This window comes from Typopeltis vanoorti, chromosome 21, assembly GCF_054136105.1.
Source record: "Typopeltis vanoorti isolate ZY-2024b chromosome 21, IOZ_Tvanoo_1.0, whole genome shotgun sequence".
Taxonomy (NCBI): Eukaryota; Metazoa; Arthropoda; class Arachnida; order Uropygi; family Thelyphonidae; genus Typopeltis; species Typopeltis vanoorti.
Genome location: NC_143569.1, coordinates 13,003,817 through 13,027,058, shown reverse-complemented (window position 1 = coordinate 13,027,058; position 23,242 = coordinate 13,003,817). Strand labels below are relative to the sequence as shown.

Below are 23,242 nucleotides of genomic sequence, written 5' to 3'. Positions count from 1 at the left end.
AGCATCACAATTGTTTAGGTAGTACAGCTTCATGAGCAAAACATGTTGAGACAAGGTTAGTACCATCACTATGGGTGGTATTAACAACCAGAATGAAGGAAAAATCCCGTGTCTATATTTTCAAACCTTCCTGCCACTGCAGAGTTGCATGGGATGCAGATTCCATTCATTTGGTGCTTACACCACTCCTTGGTGGTGAAGCTTGGAACTTTTTTCTCAGATATCGCAATGTATTCCTGCAAAGTCTTGCAACATTTAGTTCACTGGATGGTGCGCCACAAGACCTTAAACTGGGATACTCTAATTTTGATCAGATTCCACTTTCTATCTTCCTTTCTGAAATATATTTCATAGCAGCCATTATTAAGGTCTAAATTTGAAAATACTTTAGCACCATAATAAATTTAGTTTAATCCTTTATCTGTGAGCAAACAAAGTTTGCACCTGAAAGTATACTTTCAGGCACAAACTTTGTTTGCTCACACTTGGATAAAGGATTAAACTAAATTTATTATACTCTAACCAAGTGAAAAATAAACTTTCAACTTTAGCACCATGTAAAATGACCAAAAGTTCTTCATTGTTACAAAGTGGAAAATTGTCTTAGTCACTTTGTTCACAGCTCTCAATTTAAGAACAAATCTAAGGTCTCCCTTAGGTTTCTCTAGTAAAACTTATGGAGAGCTTCATAATGACTGAGAATGCTGAATAATACCAGCCTTCAAATATTGCTGAAGTAAGCTTTTTAAGCCCTTTCAGGTGTCTGGTACCACATCTATATAAGACAATCCAAGTATGCATTCAATAAATGTATCAGAGAATTTTTTTTCTGCTTATGGTCATCTCAGAGTATCAAAACATTTTATTAGTATTCTTAGTATTTTCTGTCAACAAACAAGCCTCTTGGACTTCTTTACTCAAATAAACGCTGAAAAAGTTCAGCAAAAAATTTGTAAGGTGGCTTAAGAAAGTTAATCTCATGCAAAGAAATAACTCCAGATGAATAACCATGAATTTCTAAAACTTTTTCACCTGAAACAACCTGAAATAAATTATTAGAATTGCTTGGGAGACAAGTAACTCATTTGAAACAATAATAAGAAAATCATAGCAGAATATTTCCACTGTGATTTTCTGTACAGTAGGTAATGCCAGGTTAAAAAATACCTCTTAATTTTATCTCATCATTCAAACACTGAATATCATCCTCTAACTATTCCCTTAAAAATGTGAAAAATTTCTAAGTTATCAGTGAAGTGTGCGCTCCAGTATCAAAAAATACTTTACAAAATAGCCCTGCAATCTTGTGATCCATCAAATTTAAAGGTTCTAAATCTGCTAGATCCAGAGTTGTTCAAGTTTTATAACAAGACTGAGAATTCTTCACTTCTCTTCTAGGCATATTCTGCATTTAAAGACTGAGAATCTGTATACTTGCTTCGAAAGAAGTCAACAGACATCCACATTGTGCCATACAATGAGTTGTGTTTCTAGCCAGTATGAATTGGAAGAATATGATGCTTTCAAGTCAGTGCAACTGTGTCCAGGAGAAATGGCTGCGAGAAGGGAATTGATGAAGTTTGAAAGAGGCATTGGGATAGGATGCCATGTTGCAGGCCTATCTGTTCAGCAAATTGTTGACAAATTGGGTCATCCTAGGTCAACTGTCAGTGATACTATACTGAGATGGAAGAGCAGGGCATCAACTGCAGGCGCTACCCACAGCAAATGACCAACCACACACTGAATGTAACCATAGGGTGCTACAAAGGATAATATGTTGTAATCAATATTCCTCAATCCTAATATCATTTTTCACACACTCTCCAGTGTATCAGAATCACAATGGAAACCAGATCTGTGCACAATAGTCTAAGTGAAGCCATATCAAGGCCTTGTAAAGAGGCAAAATGTTCATGTGAAAGTTTCATTTCAGCATTGCAATTATCTTTTAAGTTGTATTTGCAATCTTTCCTACATGGCCCTTGAACTTCAACTTCCTATCTACTAACACTTTGAGATTCATAGCCTGATCAGTTTCTTCTGGAATAATCCCACCAATATAATATGACATTGTATGTCTAATCACACCAAAGTGCATGACTTTGCATTTACTGACATTAAACTGACATCCATTTTCTCATGCCCGCAATTCAAATCATTCTGCAAGTTCTGCATATCAGCAGCATTCCTGATTACCCTACCTATCTTTGCATCAACAGCAAATAGCTGTATGTTGCCTGTCAAATTCTTCCCAATATCATTAATGTACAGATTGAATAACAGTGGACCAAGGACTGATCCTTGTAATACATCACTAGTTATATTTTAATTGAAAAAAAATCTTCGTACTGAAATGCAGTGCTACATGCTATGGTCTACCAGAGCAAAGGTAGACCATATACATCAAAACCAAAATACATCAAGATCTATCCCACACCAGTATGAGGTTTTCCAGAAGTCATTTGTGGGTGATGACGCCAAGCCACCAGTGTGCCTCACAAAGCTCTAGGTGACAAGATCTTAATGTCTGCTGAAGTAATGTCTACAGAAGTCAAGGCCTTGACAACAGGTTTGTGCCCAGTACCCACTATCTGTGCATCAGTAACCCAAACTCTTTCATCCATCTTTTCAGTTAAATTAGGCTTTCTAATACCAACTATAGTTCTATAGTGTGGTTCAACCGCAGTCTCTCAGGTTTTGTTTTCAACCGGTTATTAATTATGGAGACCACAGCATCATGCTGCTTCACCTAAATACCATGAGAAAGGGCAATATGAGAAAGAGTTTCACTGTAGTGACAACCTGCCCTACAACTTCTGTCACCTCTGCTGCTGCAGGATGTGCAGGCCCTCATGGGCAGGGCATTGATCCTAGTCCTGATTAAGTCAATAAATTCGTAACCAGGTAGAAGTATAGTACCTTCCCATTCCCATCGATGTTGGGGAGGCACTAGATTAGATTCATAAAGTGATGCACCATCAACAGAGCTATATAGCTGTGTAGCTCATTTCTTATGCTCTGCCGATGCAGTCTCTATCAGTTGACCTTGACACTTGGTCCACCCTGTAGTATGCCGAAAGTCTCTCTGGATAACAGGACAATGAAATTCGTCTCTGCAAATTTGAGAAGTGGATTTTTCTAATTTTTTAATTCTATTATAACAGAAGCGTGGGATAAGCCAGCAGAGGGAAGGGATACCGAGTCAGCCGTCCTTCACCTTGGCATGAAAATAAGCAACAGGAGTATCTAAAGGAAGCCTAAGCCAGGAACGAATGGCAGAGCAAATAGCCCTATCCATACGGGACACTACTGAGACATAGGTACGCCCAAGTATCAACTTATGATAGTACCTAGGGAACAAATAATTTGAAAAGAGGAAAAGGCTTTTCTAGGGTTTGAGAGAGCTTTTCTTAAAGATGACAAAGTATTTTCTAAAGAGAAGGAAATAAAAGACTGTCCTTTTGATGTAAATAAGATACCAAGGGTATTTTCATTCCTCCAGGATAGTAAGGCAATGCAATGGCCTATTGTTGGATCCTACTTCTTAATCTGTACCTTGGATCCGACATGTTAGTCACTACGATGTTCTTAACCAAAAAAATAGTAGCTAGTTGATTTCTAATTCAAATATAGAGAAAATTTATATTTAAAGACTGCGCCACTGTATATCTGAATTAGTTCAAGAATTGAAGAAAAATCAACCTTCGATTATTTCTCCTTAAAATATATACTGGCCGAGTATATTTGACTTACTTAATTTACCCGCTTTGGTTCGAATATTTTATGAATGGTGCAGTAAAAGAGATTCAGGCAAAATACAACTTTTGATTAACAAAAACAAACATTTAATTTTAAAGTCACAAATTTTACACTTAAGATCAAATCACTAATTAAGATATTATAAACACTTCAGCCTTTCTGATAATACTGTCATACAAACTCAGACAATGGTAAATTTGTTATCTCTAATACAGTCTTCTCACAGTTCCTTAAGTTCCAAATACAATAAAATCAGAGTAACAGCTCCTTACAAGCAAACACTTTTAAAATTATACTTCAGTTAATCTTCACAATAGTTACTGTTAACATAAGGAAATTCTAGGATGAAACACACTCACATCTCAGCATAGGAATATTAATGGTTGGAATGTTCTTACCGATAATCTTTTTTCTTCATTTACTTATACATAAACACTTTTTATAACTGTAAGCACTTTAATCAGTAAACGGCACTCATTAAATAAATTCTTCTAAGCAATAACTGAATTAATCATCCGTCACAATACACATAAACAAACGTTGTTGCATAAAGTACTACTGATCACATATGAAATAAGGCAATACACAATAATTCCTTAACTTTAGGTTTTATATGCACAGTTGTTCATTCCTCCGGCATTCGATTAATTGTTTAGGCACTATAATTCTAAGCACAGCTAACGGTAAACTTCAATTTTTACAGCCTCTTCCACTCTAGTAACTCCGTGCTTTATTTCAAGATTCTGTGTGTCCTTGACAGGTCGGTCCTGAAAGTAAATCTCAACTCAAATATCGCTAGTCTATTTAGTAGTCACTCAGCTGTCTTCCGTAGCTATAATTGTTATTCTACAACTTATTAGCTAACCGCCTCTCGACTAGTAGAGCTTATTTAGCTGCTTGAGTGACTTGCCGACTCGCTATTAATGTACTGTGTTTTCCGAATGCCCCGATTCCAACCTAATGCCACTCTCTCTTTTATAAATCTCTAATCATCCCCTTTTTCCAGCATTCCTTGCTTTTTATATCAGTTTTTCCTGCCTAAATTCTTCTCGTGATCTCTTTAACTAATTCCTTTTTAGTAAACTTTCAGCTTTCTCCCCACGTTCTGTTCCAAAAACGTGCTCGTTCACTTACATACGTTTCCATGACAACCAAACAAAATATAATAAAATTGAGGTATTGCATAACGCTAAACTTCTACAAATAGGAATAAATAAGGAATATTTACATTTCAATTAATGCGCAGTTAAATTATCAAATACGAGTTCTTATAATATTAACATAGTAATAATTAAAATAGCTTAATAATATTTAATACAGTCTTATCACTATTAATACATATATCTTTGAATAAATAATTAAATATTAGACAAAATTAAGGTAGTAATATGAATATTAAATTGTAAAATAAGTTGTTTACATTAAATAATATTTACAAGTCTAGTCTTTGTGATGGAAGATCATGTTGGATTCTGAAGCAAATAATAATTACTTTAATCTCTACATAATCAGAATCCAACACTATCATGCAGGAAAAACTCAAGATTTTCGACCTTTAGCTTCTTGTCATGCCCTGAAGGGACAAGTGCTAATGAGCAAGAGTTCTCCACATTTATGGTAATTTATGCCCAGTCAAGGAGTTCCCGCAGGCCTACCTTAGTGGAGGCCATGAGAATAAGGTCATCCACAAAAGCCGTATATCATTAAAAGAAGAAGCATAAAGAGAGTAACCAATATGATTAGGTAGAGAACAAAGAAACTCATCAATGATGCAGTTCAAGAAAAGAGGGTATAGATGATTGCCTTGGCAAACACCCTGAACTGCGGGAATAGAAGTCGCACAGGCCCCTATATTAATAGTTAGAGAATTATTATAGAAAGAAAAGAATCTGGATAGCCTGCAATAAATAGTGCTCTTAAAATAGCAGGAAGAGAAACACTATCAAAGGCTTTCTGAAGGTCCAGGGAAGCCATAAACAAAGGCTTAAGACATCACGGGAATCAGAAACGAGTGCGGAAAGAATATAGATGTTCTCAGCACAGCCATCTGAAGGGACAAATTCTGCTAAATGTCATGTTGAATATACTTTTGCAGTCTCTTGACTAACACTTTATGATAAAGTCGAAGAAGATAGAAACTGTAATAGGCCTCTAATCTGCAGATCTACTAACAGTGTATCCTTCTTTGGGATAAATATAGTTTTTGAGTTCTGTAAATAAGGTGGAATAACTTTAGTTAATAGAAAAATGTTCAAAAGATCTTGAAGGATCTGAATGGGAACTTTCCTTAAATGTGACACTGAAAAGCCATCTGGGGCAGAAGCTGAATTACTAGGGGGTAAAGCTGATACAATTTCTTCATGCAATATGGGAGAATAAATGGCTGATTCAGGGACAGATCCAAGCACAAGGCTGGTCTTGATCAGGTAAATGCAGTGGTGGAGAGGAGAAAACAGTACTCCAAAACTCCACAAAATATTTGTGCTGTTCTTCGGAAGGAGGTGGAGATGCCTAATTTAGTGGTCTTTGCCCAGATCTAATAATTCTTCCTATATAAGGCTTGCATTTCTACATAAGCCCTCTTCCTCAATCACCTATGAACTTTGAGGCTGGGGGATGTCTTAGTTGTCAAGGCTGCTGCTGCTTGGAAAATAGATTTTGAAGATAATCCTGAAGAACAGTAACCTTTAGTTCTTCAAGAAACACATCAACAGGCACTTCTTTCTTCTGTCTCATTCGTCTCCTTCACACACGACATTACTGTGCTATCTCTTGTGCAGGATTTGATATATATATATATATATATGTAAATAAAATAAACATACTTGGTCTGTTTTTGTGCTTTTACTTTCTAGTGTATTCCAGTTATAGTTGATTGATGTTTCTGTTTGTATTTACTTTTTTTATCATAGCAATCTCAGTGTATACCCTAGAAGTGAAATTTTAATTAAATTGTAACTTTTCACTCCTGCTTTGTCATGTTCTCTGTTCGTATTCATGTAAAAATATTAAAATGTTCCTTCTTCATGATCATCCAAGAATAATGTATTTATGGCTCTTATGTGGTGTCATTTTACATCTGCAAATGATTTATTTTAGGCTGAAGAGCAAATGGCTGATGAAAGTTATGAGCAATTTGAAGAACGGATTTTAACAAAGAGAACAGCTCATATGTTGCATGTGATACGTCATGCCCTTATTTGTGGTGGAAAAATTCCTTTCAGCATTGTTGCAAGGAGTAACACTCGAAAACAGGTAAGATTTATTTATTTTCATACGCTGTTTCTCATCATAATCTCTTCTCAGTAATTTTCTACACTGCTTAACAAATCTTTCCGAGTCATCCTAATAAAACATACGGATCCTAACAAAACCTTTCAGCTTGTTTTTGGAACCATTTTTTCACCTCTACTTTGATGCGTTCATCATTTTCAAAATGAATACTCTTAATATGTATCTTCAGTTTAGGAAATAACCAATACTCCAATGGATCCAGTCTACAGCTATAGGGAGATGTTCCTCAGTTTCAAATCTGATCTCTTTGAAAGCCATTAAAGTGAATGCACTTGTATGTTGCTTCATGTTACAGAAGATGTTCTATTTCTCAGCAAAAACACAATTTGCTGTTTCAGCTTTCTCAAGGTCTTCACATAGTTCTGCAAATTTATTTTTGTCACTTTCACCATTCATTCCTAGCAAATGACACCTTTGCTGTCCCAGAAGACAGTCATCATGCTCTTTTCATGAGTTCTGACCTTTTTGACTCTTACTGAGATAAGGAGGCAATATTTCTTAGATTTAATTTTAATTTGAAGATCATAATAATGAACCTGACTTTTATTCCAAGTCATAATTTTGTGAAGAAAAGAAAAGCAGTGCCATCCCTTTGGTAACCTTGAAGCAGTTGGTGACAAACTTCCATTCTTGTCTGTTTTATTTTGCTAGTCACCTGACATAGCACCTAATTTTTGCACATTTTATTGTAAGCTACTTCTGTAACAGTTTGACTTACAGAACTTGCTAATCAAATGTTCAGTTTCAGTGGCTAATGATCTCTAACACTTATTTTATGATTTTCTCTGATTGACTGCTTGACTTGACTTTTTTTTTGGAAATTATCATTTGCAATACAGTGGTATCTCGCTAATCCGAACTAACAAAAACCGTGCTCGTTCGGATTAGCGAATTTCACCCCTAGAGACAAAAACTAGCGGTTAAGACAAAAATAATCAGATTCTAATGGTACATCAATTCTCATCTCATCTCATCTTCTTTATACCCTCTTTTACCTTGCGGTGTCAAGGGTTCATTGGTCATCGGACCTCAATCCGTTTACAGGATAAGGTGGTCAGCCCTATGCTCCGGTATATCCTATGGCCTGTAGTGTTAAGTTCTCTAGGCCAGTTTGCCTGCTTTGCGGGATGAAAAACCCCAGAATAAACTGAGGAAAAAACCCTGCTGTCCATGCCCAAGACTGGCTAACTTGGCTATGGCTGAGGAAGATCCTTCAGCTCCTCACGTCACCAACGGGAATCGAACCTAGGACACTCCTTCCCTAGGCATATGGTTGTGAAGTACATAGCCACTAGGCTAACCGCGTGGACTGGTACATCAATTTAATTCTATAAATAAATGAAGTAACTGATAGGAAAAAGCTACTGTACTGTAATGTGAAATTTAAAAAAATAATACAGTACACAAATTTATTTTAGTAAAACATTTAGCTTGTAGGTGGCTGCATTGTTGAGGATTCTGATTTAATAAAATTGCATAGTTCAGTACATAACTTAATTTGAGTAAAAAATATCACTTTCTTGTACACAACACACACAAAAAAAGTTTTCCAAAATAATACAAAAAAAAGATTTCTTTTACAAAAAAAAAGATTGATTTTCTTTTGCTTCTTGGAAGCTAATTTTTTTTCGAATGCTTCTTCTTGGAGCTGTATTAGCAATAAAATTTTTGAAATGGCATATCATTCTGCTTAGCCCATTCTATACACATATTAAAACTGTCAACTGCCTCTTCACGTTTTACTTTTTTTTCTTCGAGTTCTTTATCGTCATCATTGTCTTCTAATTCATTCTGTAGCGTCATATTTATAATTTCAGCATCTGATTTGATTTCGAATTCGGTGATTCATGCCTACAATACAGTACAGTATAAAAAAAGCAAATGGGAACACCCACATTAAATCAAAATAGGCATACAATATAACTGTCCAATCGACAGTATGAAAAAAAAAAAAGACTGTACTGTAATAATAATAAAATAAATAAAAATAGTTAAAATAATAATTATTAAATAAAAATAATAGTGCACAAAATAATAATATGAAACTTTTTTTTCTTTCAAACCGCAGTTCGGACTGAAGAGGTTCAGATTAGCAAGATACCACTGTATTTAATGTCCACTGTATGATCAGTCATTAATGTCAATTCTGCCATCACCGCTTCTTGTTCTTCATTTTCAATGATATACAGTACTTATGTCTACAGTTGCTTTGCTATAAAAACTGTATTTGACAATAAATTTCAGTAACACTCACATTCATCATAAATTCTATTCTAGTCTATTTGCTATTTTACATGCTTTGTCAAAACTTGTAAAATAGCATAAGCTTCTAAAAAGGCTTATTTCTTATGCATACAATAACATGAGCAATAGAACTTTGATCATGCCCCACTGTATACTAAATTGTAACAGAGGGATGAAGGAACAAAATAAGACCAGATGCATGTCAGATCAGTCATATTCCAATCACTGTGCATATTCAGGCATTATAAGAATATAACAAAGAGGTTATATGTAGGGCATCATTGAACCATGGTAGTTAAATGCTTTATTACCTAAAAATCATACATACATTTGTGGGTGTGTAGTTTTCAAGTGAATACAAAAATTGTATCAAAATTTAGTATACTCAGCACAGCATATCATCAATGAATAAAACAAGTACTGAAACATATTGTTATGTTGAAGTACCATTTAAATGTTTGATGAACAGTGGTGATGGCAGTAGAACCTTTTCCGTGAGTTACAAATGATTTGTCAGATGTAGTACAGTATATGTATTCTTTAAGCAATGTAAAAATGTTTATGGATGTCAGTGTTATGTATAGAGCATGTGAGAGAAGAGGAACTGAATGGTATGAATGAAAGCAAATGCAGAAGTCAAGTATGGCTTAGCAGTGAAAAGTAAGTGTATTTGTGGGTGCATGACTGTAATTAGCAGTGAAAAAAAGAAAGCTAATATTAACAATGGAAATGAGGATAAAGGAACAGAACAGACTGTTTGTTACCATGGTTGTGCAAAAGGAATGGCGTGTGGTAATTAGATGTTTAGAATGAGTTTGAAAACAATTGCATTGACAGGATGAATTGCATTCAAACTCATTTAGGATTAAGCATCTAAAGAGAAATGACTGCGTACATCTCAAATGTATGCAGTCATTTGAGATGGCCATGTATAGTATGATTTGTCTGAGTGCTTGAATTGTGATGAGTCAGGGAAGGAATCAGTATGAGGGTAAGGGTATGAAAAGTGGATAAGGCACAGTTGATTTAAGAAGTGATATATTGGAGAATACAGAGGATCACAGGTGTAATAGGGAATGATCCTATACAAGGGTTGTTCGATAAGTCCATGCAAAAATGAAGAAAACATAATTTTTTTGTGACAAACATTTTTTATTTTTCAACATAGTCTCCTTTGAGGTCTATACACTTAGTCCAACGATGCTCAAGTTTTTTGATCCCATCCATATAGTATGATTTGTTCAACTTTTCAAAATAGGCAGTTGTTTCGGCAATCACCTCATCATTTTATGAAATTCTCTTTCCTATCAGCCATTTTTTCATGTTTGGAAACAGATAGTAGTCCGAGGAGCCAAATCTGGAGAGTAGGGAAGATGCAAAAGGACTTCGTAGTGTAAAATGAACAATTTTGGTCATGATTGCAGAAGAGTGAGTGGGTGCGTTGTCATGGTGAAAAAGAATCTTCTTTTTTGCCTGGTGTGATCGTTTTTCCTTTATTTCGTTATTTAAATGATCCAGCAAAGACACATAATACACTCCGGTAATTGTTTTGCCCTTTTCCAAGAAGTCTATGAAGATTACGCCACGAGCATCCCACAAGACGGTGACCATAACCTTTCCTGCTGAAGGAACAGTTTTCGCTTTCTTTGGTGCTCACAACCCATTGTTTTGACTGTTCCTTGGTCTCAGGCTGGTAGTGATGAATCCATGTTTTGTCCGCTGTTATGAAATGACACAAAAATTCCTCTGGATTCCATTAAAATAGCTTCATACTGTCCTTGCAACAGCTCACACGTTGGCGCTTTTGATCCAGTGTGAGCAAACGTGGCACCCATCTTGCGGATAGTTTTCTCATATATAAATGTTCATGTAAAATATTATGTAAGCAGTCATTTGAGATGGCCACAGCCTTAGCAATTTCACGCACCTTCACTCTTCTATCATCCATCACCATATCATAGATTTTTTTCAATAATTTCTGGAGTAGTGACCTCAACAGGGTGTCCAGAACGTTCAGCTTCACTTGTGCTCATATGGCAAATTCAAAAGTTACTAAACCACTTATAAACCATTCTAATCGAAAGTGCAGACTCACCATAAAGTTTATCAAGCTTAGCTTTGGTTTCCTGATGCGTTTTGCCTTTCAAAAAGTAATGTTTAATCACTACACGAAATTCTTTCTCATCCATATTTCACAAATCACGGTACTTGGTTGATTCAAATGAACGCCAAACACAGAATAATAGATCTATCTGACTGAAACTTAGTGTGATCCTCCAACAGTTGCCAGCAACTAAAAATAACCTCGATACGTACTGGTGGCGCCATCTCTTAGACTTTGCACGGACTTATCAAACATCCCTCGTACAGCAAGAATCAAGAATAGGAATAAAAAGTTTTTGATGTTGGTTCAATTAACTTGGCTAAGAATTATAGACAGTTAGTGAGATTTTGATAGAGGAGGATAGGGTCATGAGAAGAAAGTATAAGGTATTTTATATTCAAAGAGGGCAAAGAAAACAGGATGGGAAGAGGATATTGCTGATGGTACTGGAATATCACTCAATAAAGTAGAAGCTCGGCAGGAAAACAGCAGTAGGATTATGAGGTTATCTGATGTGAGATAGAAGTAAATCGAACAAAATATGTAGTTGGTTGCTGTTAATGGACAGAAGGAGAGTGTGCAGGAAAACATAGATGAAATATATTGACAAATTAATTCATGAGAGCAGGTCAAGATTTAAATTTCATCATGGAAGATTTAAAGTTTTGGGGCCTTTTACAAATGGAAAAGGGCACATGGGAAGGGAAAATGGAATCTAAATCTGTGAAGCTACTTAAGGCATTATGGAGTGAATGATTCACTGCAGAGGTTTTGCAAAAGGAATTGCATGTAATGTAGATATATAGAATGAGCTGAAAGTAAAGAAATTGTAACAGTAGGATAGGAATTGCATTCAAACTAATTTGGAGAGAATTGGAATGTGTCTAATGAATCACGGAAACAAAATATGTTAGGGTTAAAGCATGAATAGGAGACTGTAGATAGACAAGTTAATGTCACTAGGTGGTACACATTGGAGAATGACACTGTTCAGAGAGACTGTAGGAATGACCTGATATGTGGTGAAATGAGGTATACAGGTAGAAATAGCAATGAAAGAGATATGAGGAAGAATATAGTATATTAGGTTATTAGGTATATTAGGTATTAGGTTATTAATTGGAATGGGAAAATAGTTAAAAGATACAAGTACTTGTGTGTTCCCATGCCCTCATCTAAGGGCTAATACAAATTGTGTATACAAATGTCAAAATCATTAAGAATAAGAGGAAGGAGTTTTGAGGATTTCAGTCCATTGAACTTGGCCAAAAAAATATAAGCATTAGTGAGACTTGTTAATAGACAAAGACAATATGGTCAAGGGAGGAGAATGTAGCATATATTCAGGGAGGTAGGATTATAGGTGTGAGGATATTGGAATATGCTTGATATTGGAAGAATCATACAATAGCAGGATCATGATAGGAAATATATTTGTGGCAAGTGTAAGATGAAAGACAAGAGGATAAATTATATAATCTGTTTCTATTAACGGATAGGGAGATGAAACATATTGAAAAATTAGATCAACAAGCATCAGCTAAGTAATGATTATTCCCCCCCCCCCCTCCCCATCCGTGAGTTTGCTTTCTGTGATCAATCCTGGTCCGAAAATATTAAATGGAAAATTCCAAAAATAAACAATCTGTAAATTTTAAATTGCGTGCCATTCTGAGTAATTTGATGAAATCTCACAGCGTCCCACCGAGGATGTGAATCACTCACAGGTACACTGGACTTTGTCCAATGTACCCATGCTGTACCATATATGCTACCCACCCACCCATTAGTCACTGTCTGAAAATATTAAATGGAAAATTCTAGAAATCAGTATTTCATAAGTTTTAAATTCTGCGCAATTCTGAGTAGTTCTCGGTTTTATGTTCAAGTAACCCTTATTTTACTTAATAATGGCCCCAAAGCACAAGAGTAGTGATACTGGCAATTTGGATATGCCAAAGAGAAGCTGTAAAGTGCTTCCTTTTAAGTGAAAATATACATCAACTTTATAAAATAATAAATAATAATAAAGTGTGCCAAGGTTGCTAAGATTCCATTCACATAACTTTTATTGCAGTATACTGTTATAATTGTTCTATTTTATTATTGTAGTTATTGTTGTTAATCTCTTACTGTGCCTGTATAGGAAAAAAACATAGTGTATATAGGGTTCGGTACTATCTGCAATTTCAGGTATCTGCAGAGGGAAAGGGGTCTTTGAACATATCACTTGCAGATAAGGGAGGACTACTGTATGTAGATTTTAATTATGAAGACACAGACTGGAAGCAAAAAGGTGCATATGATGGTAAGAAAACATTATTTATGGAGCTACTGAAGTATATTACCTTGCTGTAGGGGATTCAATGTATGGACTTAGGATTTTCTCATAACCTTGTCCCCAATTGGAGATAATGATTATTTGGTATTAACAAAGGTGGCCAACATGTAATTCTCATTTAAAAAAGGATTATATGTGCACATACAAATAAGTAATTATGATAACCTTAAGCAATGGTTTGCAATGATACCATATCATTACTTTCTTAAGAAACCTCTTTCCTTTTCTTATATTTCTTCTTATATTGCTTTATCAAGCAAAACAAAAGAGTAAGTGGTGAAGATGATCAATGCAAAAGACATCCAAAAAAGTGTAACAACACCAGAAATCATTGATCAAGTGCACAATATGGTATTGGATGACCGGCGAGTCAAAGTGCGTGAAATTGCTGAGACTATAGGCATTTCAAAATAACGTTTAGGATATATTTTGCATGAAGAATTGCAAATGAAAAAGCTTTGCGCAAGATGCGTGCCTCGCTTGCTCACAGCAGATCAAAAATGCACTCATGTAAAAATCTCTGAACATGCTTGGAGTTTTAACAAGAATAAAACTGATTTTGTGTGTCGATTTATTACTGTGGATGAGACTTGGATTCACCATTACACACCAGTCAAAACAGTAGACAGAAGCCAGTTGTTCAACGCCAAGGAAGACAAAGTCAGTTCCATCGGGTGTTTTGGGAAGCTAAAAGCATTTTGTTTATTAATTATCTTGAAAAGGGTAAAACAATAACCGGGAATATTATTCTGATCTTTTAACCAGACTAGATGAAAAAATTTATGAGAAAAGACCAGATTTGCAGAAGAAAAAAATCATCTTTCATCAGGATAATGCATCTGCTCACACTGGAGTTTTGGGAATGAAAAAATTAGGGATCTATTATTATTATTATTATCATTCGTGACACCTCCAGGGAGTCTGAAGACTCATCGCGGGAGGACACCTACTATACAACACTCTGTCTCCACTACTACACCGAACTTCTACTACCAATCACCTACATCAACGCCATCTAGTGCCCACAACCACCACCACAGCTAGTATTTTTGTCTGTAAATTGTGTGTGTGTGTGTTCTAAAGGGCCAATTTGTCTGTATGTGGGATGAAAAACCCGAGTTTCCATGAGAAAAAACCCTGCTACTCCCGTATGAGATCAGCCAACTCGCCTTCAATTGAAAAAGTCCATATAAAGATTCCTCCCGTCATGACGGGAATCGAACTTAGGCCTTTTCTAATCAAAGGGCGCGACATACCATCGTTCTTCCAGTTGGCTACGGAGGTGCTTATGAATTGATATATATCTGCACTATGAATTGTTGATCCAACCTATTGCCCAAATTTGGCTCCCCCTGACTTCTCTCTCTTCCTAAAACTAAAACTCTTCCTCGCTGGTCACTTTTTTTTTTTTTTTTCAAATCAAGAGGTGATTGCAGCTGTACAGGGGTATTTTGCAGATCTTACTGAGAACCACTACAGGGACAGATAATGGCGCTGGAGCTGAAATAAATGTATTAGTCTTAAGGGAGATTATGTTGAAAAATAAAAATAATTTTGAAATTATAAATTCGTTTTTTCTTTTATTTTTAGGCCAAAAACTTTTCAGACCACCCTCGTAGATGGCAATATCAGTAAGTTATGACCTATGAGGTATCCTCTGCAATCTATTTTACCAAAATAACTGATCATCACTCAACTGGAAGAAAATAGATAGCGTTGTATGAGGACTTGATGATTAAGAGGTTATACTTAATGAGAAAGTAACAAAAGCATGCTTTCCAGGTTTAAAGATAAAGGATGTTAGTGAAACTGTAAGCTCACAGAAAAAAGAAGAGAGCAAGTTAATAGTTTTGGCAAGTACAAATGATTTGAGACGTGAGAAATATGCAATGAGAGAAGATATGAGAGTTGTTAGAAGAAGAAAAAATTAAGAGTAAGAAAGTAAAAATTGTGAGTCTGGTGCCTTGGTAAAGAATTGAGAAGGGCTATGATTGCCTATGCTAATGAGATGATTCTGCAGGATGAATAGTGTGGAGTGAATTTGATGAACGCAAGGATCCATGTATGCCTGATGGACTTCATTTAAATGGTTTTGGATTGAGATGCTTGGAAAAGAGGTTGTTGGAAGTTTTTCCACTTGGTTATACTATAAATTAAAGATGCCAAGAAACTATATACGTTGGTTTAATCCTTTATCCAAGTGCAAGGTCACCTACCCAGACCTGTTTTGACCTTTATTGAGGTCTCATCAGTGGGAGCCAGACCCAGAGGTCTAAGGTTGATGTAATGCAAAAGTCATATTTTCATATACAAGTAGCCAAAAGGTGTCACACCTTATTATTAAAATACTCTGGATTAGAGATAGTTGTTGGAAATTTTTCCACTTGATTATACTATAAATTAAAGATACCAAGAAATTATATACTTAGTTTAATCCTTTATCCATGTGTAAGCAAACAAAGTTTGTGCCTGAAGTATTTTCAAGACTACAGCAACTGGGATATAGAAGTTATATATGAGAAGCGATATATTTGCTTCACCCATCCACCCAGTAGCGTTGTGCATAGTGTCACTTCTGGGTCTGTTTCCCACTGATGAGACCTCAATAAAGGTTGAAACCAGTCTGGGTAATGACACTTCCCATAATGTATGCATTATACATAGCATTATACATGTCTGCAAGGATATGTGCTTTACATTATGGGATACTAAGGCAAGAGATGTGAGGTCATTGACTTCTATATACAAGTTGCTCCACTCCTGAAAATATTTCGGGCTCACACTTTGTTTGCTTATTCTTGAATATATAATTTCTTGGTATCTTTAATTTATAGTATAACCCAGTGGAAAAACTTCCAACAACACTCTCTAATCCAGAGTATTTTAATAATCAGGTGTGATACCTTTTGGCCACTCGCATATGAAAATGACTTCTGCATTACTTCATCCTTAGTATCACCGAAGTATTCATTCATAATTGAGATTATTTTGATGATTGACGTGTTCAGCTTTTGTTCTTGATATTTGTTGGATTTGAGTGAAATTACTGCATTCAACTAGGTTTTACTTCCAAAGGTGTTTCGTGATTCTCTCATTGCACTGGTGCTGACACAACTTGAAACCTACTGTGTCCCCCTCTGCACGAAAAGTGCACGAGATCAAATGGCCATGTAGGCCCCACCTGAAATGAAGACCATTGGTGGTTATTTGGTTTCTTAGGGAGGTAGGATTTTGAGTTGTGGCAAAGCAAGTACATGACACTCCATCCCCAAATACTAGGTCTTTTTGGATATACACTTGCTAGTAGATTCTCGCAAGAGTCTACTGGATTATTGGAGAAGTCTCCCACAAATTCTCGTAAGACCGGAAACAGCTCCAACCGGCTGTTGCCAGATGTTCATCATGGAAAACATAATTGATTTAATTAAGAACTTGAACAGGGAGCCAGCGGTAGACCTGTTCAAGAAACTAGTAAAGAAGTTTGAGTCTGAGTGGCCAGGATTTTTAAACCTGTATGCACAGACTAATGACCTAGATGATGAGGATGAAGGTCACAGCTGTTCAGCCATCAAAGACTCCCAGGAGGAACACACAAATAAAAGGCACAGAACAGCAGATGATCGAGGACTCGCCAACACAAGTAGTCCTGGGTAACAAGGAAAAGGTCTCCCCTGTCATATTACTGGACAAGGAAAAGTGGATCTCTGTCTCACAAACCCTCAGGAAACAAAACATCACATACTCCTGGACTAAAAATACGGATGAGGGGGTGAAAATCCAACCTGCCACTGTCTCAGATTTTAGGAAGATGATAAAATTGATGGACAACACAAAGCTTCCCTACCATACCTTCACTTTACCCAGCGAAAGAAATCTGAAGGGGGTGCTCCGTGCGGTTTCTGTGGGCATCACTCCTGAAGAAATAAATGCAGACCTCGTCAATCAGGGTATGACCCCAATTAAAGCGAGCAGGATGCTCAGATCCGACAAAAGACCAATGCCACTTGTACTGGTCAAAATTACCAGTACTCAGAAGATCTATAAGTTGACAACTATCTGCGGTCTTAGAATTACAACAGAGCCACTCAGAAAGAAGACATCAACAGGGCAGTGCCATAGATGCCAAAAGTTTAGCCATGCCCAAAATATATGTAAAGCAGATTACAGATGTCTGAAGCCGTCAGACCATCACTTGCACCAAGCCAAAATCCATACCAGCTAGATGCACTAACTGTGGAGGACTTCATCCCACCAATTACAAGGGGTGCATTATCCATCCAAAAAACCATAGGTCATTAAAAACTCCCCCCCTCCCCCCTGCAATGATGCTTGAAGCAACCAAGAACTCTCCAGCTCAAATAAATTCAACTCTGATAACTCAGGAAAGAAAGCAACCTGCAACCATAACCAAAACATATGTTGAAGCTGTATGAACAAAGATTACTGCATCTCAAGGGCAAGCAAGCCCCAACCTAACATCAATATTAACTGCCTCTCTAGCTACCATGTAACAGGAATTCAGTAAAACCAGTCCTCGCCATCGTCCATAAAATTCCTTCAAGAAACCCAATCAATTCTAACAGCCCTCAGTCATGAATAGAAGCAAATTCAAACAGAACTCCCTCATGATCATAGCCTGAAATGCCAATGGTCTGTCCAACAAGATACTGGAACTACAAGAGTTTACACACAGATATAATCCAGACATTATTTTAATCAATGAAACACACCTCAGACCAGCTAACGATTCAAAACTATTCAATGTACAGAACTGACAGACTTAGCTCAAGTGGAGGAGGCACAGCCATATGCATCAAAAACTATCTAAGCCATAATGCCATAACCAACCCACAAACCATGAACCTAGAGATAACCAGCATAGAAATTCACACTAACAATGCCAACAGAATCAAAATTTATGCAGCATACAATCCACCAAGCATCCTCATACTTACATCTGATCTGGATTCCATCCTTGGTTCCACAGACTCCATTATCATAGCCGGAGATCTAAATGCCAAGCAGCATACAGCTTGGTTTAGCTCCATTAACAAAATGGCCGCACTTTACACAATTATACAACACTCAACTCTGCAGTTGTAGCTGGACCCATCGAGCCCACCCATTACAATCCATCAGGGAGTTCAGATGTACTAGACATCATCGTTCTCAGAAACATCAGATATCAACATCAACTGGAAACAATAAACAAGCTATCATCAGATCACAACCCCATCCAGCATAAACTAGGTATGCAAGATCAACTCTTCCCCCAGCATCCTTTATAGCATGGGATAAGCTCTCCGAAATTCTCCTGGAGCACATTGGCCCTTCACCAGTCATCCACAAAAAAGATGAGATAGACAAAGCCATGAATAACTTAAAAGCCAAATCAACAAAGCAATAGCATCAGTCACTAAATCCACCTGACCAGTCAGATTCCTGAGGAAATCATGGGCCTAATCAGAACAAAAAACAAAGCCAGAAAGAGATACCACAACAACAAAAGAGCCCCACAGAACAAAACGATTTAAACAAGCAAGTTAGAAATGCTCTTCAGAAACACTGTAATCATGAATGAGAATCCAAACTATTAATCCAGAGGATCACTCAATCTGGAAATTCTTAAGAATCCTTTGCACCAAAAGACAACCCCCTATCCCCCAGGAAGACCTAGCATGGAACTGCACATACTGACAAAGAAAAAGCAGAAGCTCTAATTGATAACCTGGAAGAACAATGCAGTCTATGTATGAAAACTTAAATATTAACCTCATCTACAAAGTTCACCAACAGGTCAAAAAAACCTTACGATATCCTATGGATAACTCAGAACTCATCATCTCTACTACTCCAGCAGAAATAATCAACATCATAATTCATTTGCACAACAAAAAGGCTCCAGGCACAGATGGCATCACCAATAGAATAATTAAGTTACTTCCAAGAAAGGCCATAGTTCATCTAGTTAATATAACAAACGCACTTTTAAGATACCAGCACTTTCCCATATCTTGGAAAACTGCTGTCATACCTCTCAAAAAGCCAGGAATTAACCCCCAACTTCCTCAAAGTTACAGCCCTATTAGCTTTCTATCCAGCCTTGAAAAAGTCATCCTCTCAAGACTACAAGCAACAACAGATAAGCTTGGAATAATCCCAGATGAACAATTCGGATTCCATAAAGATCACAGCACAGTGCAACAAATACACAGATTGGTTGAACACAACACAAATGGCTTTAATTGGAACATACACACAACCACAGTATTTGTTGATGTGGCAAAAGCATTCGACAAGGTCTGGCACCAGGGCCTTCTCTATAAACTTATAGTAACTAATATGCCAATAAAATTAAGCAAAGCATACCTCAATGATAGATATGAAATTAAATGGAATGGCTTCATCCAGGCATAAAATCCTAGAAGGTGTGCCACAGGCTGCCTTTTGACCCCTCTTCTATTCTCAATCTATATAGCAGACATCTCACAAAACCCAAGAACAACCATCACAGCCCTGTGTGTAAAGGATACAGCAATACTAGCTAGATCTCTCAGCCCCAGTCTGGCAATTCAAGGCAGTATCAATACACTGGAGAAATGGTTGGCAAATTGGAAGATCCGAGTAAACCCACACAAAAGCAGCTCAGCCATACTATTCTCCAGAAGGAAGGTTCCCAGCACAGATAACATTCACCTATTCGGAGAAAAGATTCCATGACAGACAGAAGCCAAATATCTCTGAGTGCAGCTAGATAAAAAAAAAATTCCAATTCAACACTCACATCAAACTCATAGGTTCAAAGACATCCAAAGTAATAGCTCAACTCTACTCCATGATCAACCACAGCAGCAAACTAGACACTCAAAATAAGTTGCTGATCTATCAGATGGTTATCACTTATGCTTTTCCAGCATGCAGCCATACTTCACAACAGGCATTTTAAAAATGCAAAGAATCAGAACAAGTGCTTGCAGATGATTTTGGATGTCCCATAGTTTATTAGAAATGCCCAGATCTATAGAGAAGTCAGCATTCCATATATCTCTTCCCTTCTCCATGATCTAGCAAAAAAGTTCTTTACCAAGACAAGCAATCACCCAAACTCGCTGATCAAACAAGTTGCCAACTACAATGAAGCAGAGTATACTGCAAATACAAAAGACCCAAGTTAATTCGTTAATTCTATTCCCAGCTGAACACGCAGCTAAACTCACTGCCTCCATAGGGCAAGCGTAAAGCTCAATAATACCCCATCCACAAAATTTCTTTTACAGACAAAGGGGAATATGAAAAGCATGTTTGCTTCACCCATCCAGCCAGTAGCATTGTGATTGTATTACCTGGGTCTGGCTCCCAATGATGAGACCTAAATAAAGGTCGAAACAGGTCCTGGTAGTGACCTTTCCCATAATGCATAGCATTATACATGTCTGTATGGATATGTGCTGTGTTATTATGGGATACTAAGGCAAGTGATGTGAAGTCATTAGCTTCTTTATACAAGTTGCCTCAGTCTTGAAAATACTTCTTCAGGTGCAAACTGTTTGCTTACACTTGGATAAAAGATTAAACTAAATATATAATTTCTTGGTATCTTTAATTTATAGTATAACCAAGTAGAAAAACTTCCAACTTTTACAATTGTTCCTTTGTCTAATAGTGTAATCCTGGCCGACACATGAGCAAGTAAGCATGCTACATGATTCGTTCTTATGATTCATTTTAAATGTAGTTATCAGTGTTATTCCATGTTGCCTTTAATGAAATATCGGAGTTTTCGAATAAAATTCGATATTCTTTCTACATGTGTAAATCTGTAAATATGTCTAGTACACATGTTCCCTTAAAACAGTTGAATGTACATATAGATTCCTACCACTACCACCCAATGCAAAGACTAGGGATAATAAATATCCTAAAAAAAAAAAAAAAGAGCAATAACAATTAGGCTCAAATGATGATGATTTCAAAAAAGAACTGCAGTGGATTAGAACCACCATTGTTAAAAACAGTGTAACAAAAAATAATATTGACAATGTGCTGGATAAAACTGAACTTGCCAAGAAATTATGTTTTCGTTTAATTTTAGCCACTGAAGTATCTTCAAGACTAAGCTACTGGTATGTAGAGGCTGATGACTTCCTATCAGTTGCCTTAGTAATCTCATAATGAAAAAAGAATGCTTCCTTTATGAAGTGTATATTGCTAAGGGCCCACTACCCAGATTAGTTTTGATCTTTATTGAGGACTTTAGTCAGATCCTGAAGAGCCAAAAAAGAAATACCAAAGTTAATGCTGAAGTCATATATTTCCCATACTATTAACCATGCTACCAGGACATAATATATATATACATCCAAGTTTCCATGGATGCAAAGTGCATATTAAAATTGTAATACCATTGATATTACATTGAAATATGTGATGGATACGAAGCATATGCGGATGCGTTTTTGATCCATAATGGACGGTAAAGTGGTTAAAATACTCTGGATTAGAGAGAGAGTTGTAGAAAGTTTTTCCACTTGTGAAAGACTCTACCAAAAAATAATACATAAAAACAAAAGTAATTTCAGCAAATATCCATCTCTTATATATTATTAAAGGTCTATCATAAAAAAATAAATGGAAATCTAAAGAGATACAACATAAAAAGCTACCATTTAACCTCTGAGGAAACTAACATTTATTCACCACATCTAAAGACTCCCTCTATGTCCTAGAGAATACTGGATTAAATGTACTTGCAACTGTTCATGCATTGGCAAAACTGGACAAGTTCAGGAGAAAAAAAACAAAGCATATCTGCCTAATTCAGCATGGAGACATTCCATAGGATTGATTAGAAAGGAACTCAACTTTTGCATCACACAAGAACATGGTATGAAAGAAAATTTAAACAGACACATGAGAGATTCATAAAACAACCAAAATAAACAAAAATGTTGGGCTAAAAATCTCCAACATATATACAGCCATGATAACAATGCACATCCTCAGATTGCCTGGAGTACCACTTCACTTAGGATGATACTGATCTCTTCAACAAAAGAAATAATTAAAATCAATACCAGATAATGGCAACTTAAAAGGGGGGAGCCAACAAAAGATCCTGTTGTTTACTCCCTCCCCATATTACATATATAAAAAGGATGCTAGGCTAAATACCAGATCAAACCAATGAATGAATACAGCAATATAAAGACAAAGTAAGGTTTAAGACCTAGATATCATAAATAAGAATATTCTAATGGCTAATGTAATTAATTATTTATTAATCTTAATTGGATTTTGTTAATTTTGTTATTTATTCTGTTTAATTTTATTCATTTATTATATTTTTTATTAATTACTATGGCATGTTGCTGTAATGTAGGGTGTATATGTTCATGAAGATGACCATAATGTAAAGGTAGAATTTTAATATTATTCAAGTTTTTGTTTTAATCTCAAATAGTAGTCAGCTCCATAAGTATAGTATAACAAGTGCTGTT

The 23,242-nt window shown here is 36.2% G+C and overlaps 1 protein-coding gene across 1 annotated transcript in view; it reads left to right on the top strand.

The window, feature by feature from the left end:
- LOC150094629 (double-strand-break repair protein rad21 homolog) overlaps window positions 1-23,242 on the top strand; it is a 342,589-nt gene that overhangs the window by 316,278 nt on the left and 3,069 nt on the right. Inside the window, exon 13 of the mRNA XM_090411608.1 lies at window positions 6,862-7,017. Within this exon, the coding sequence (XP_090267734.1) occupies window positions 6,862-7,017 (156 nt within the window). The remainder of the gene's footprint in view (window positions 1-6,861; window positions 7,018-23,242) is intronic.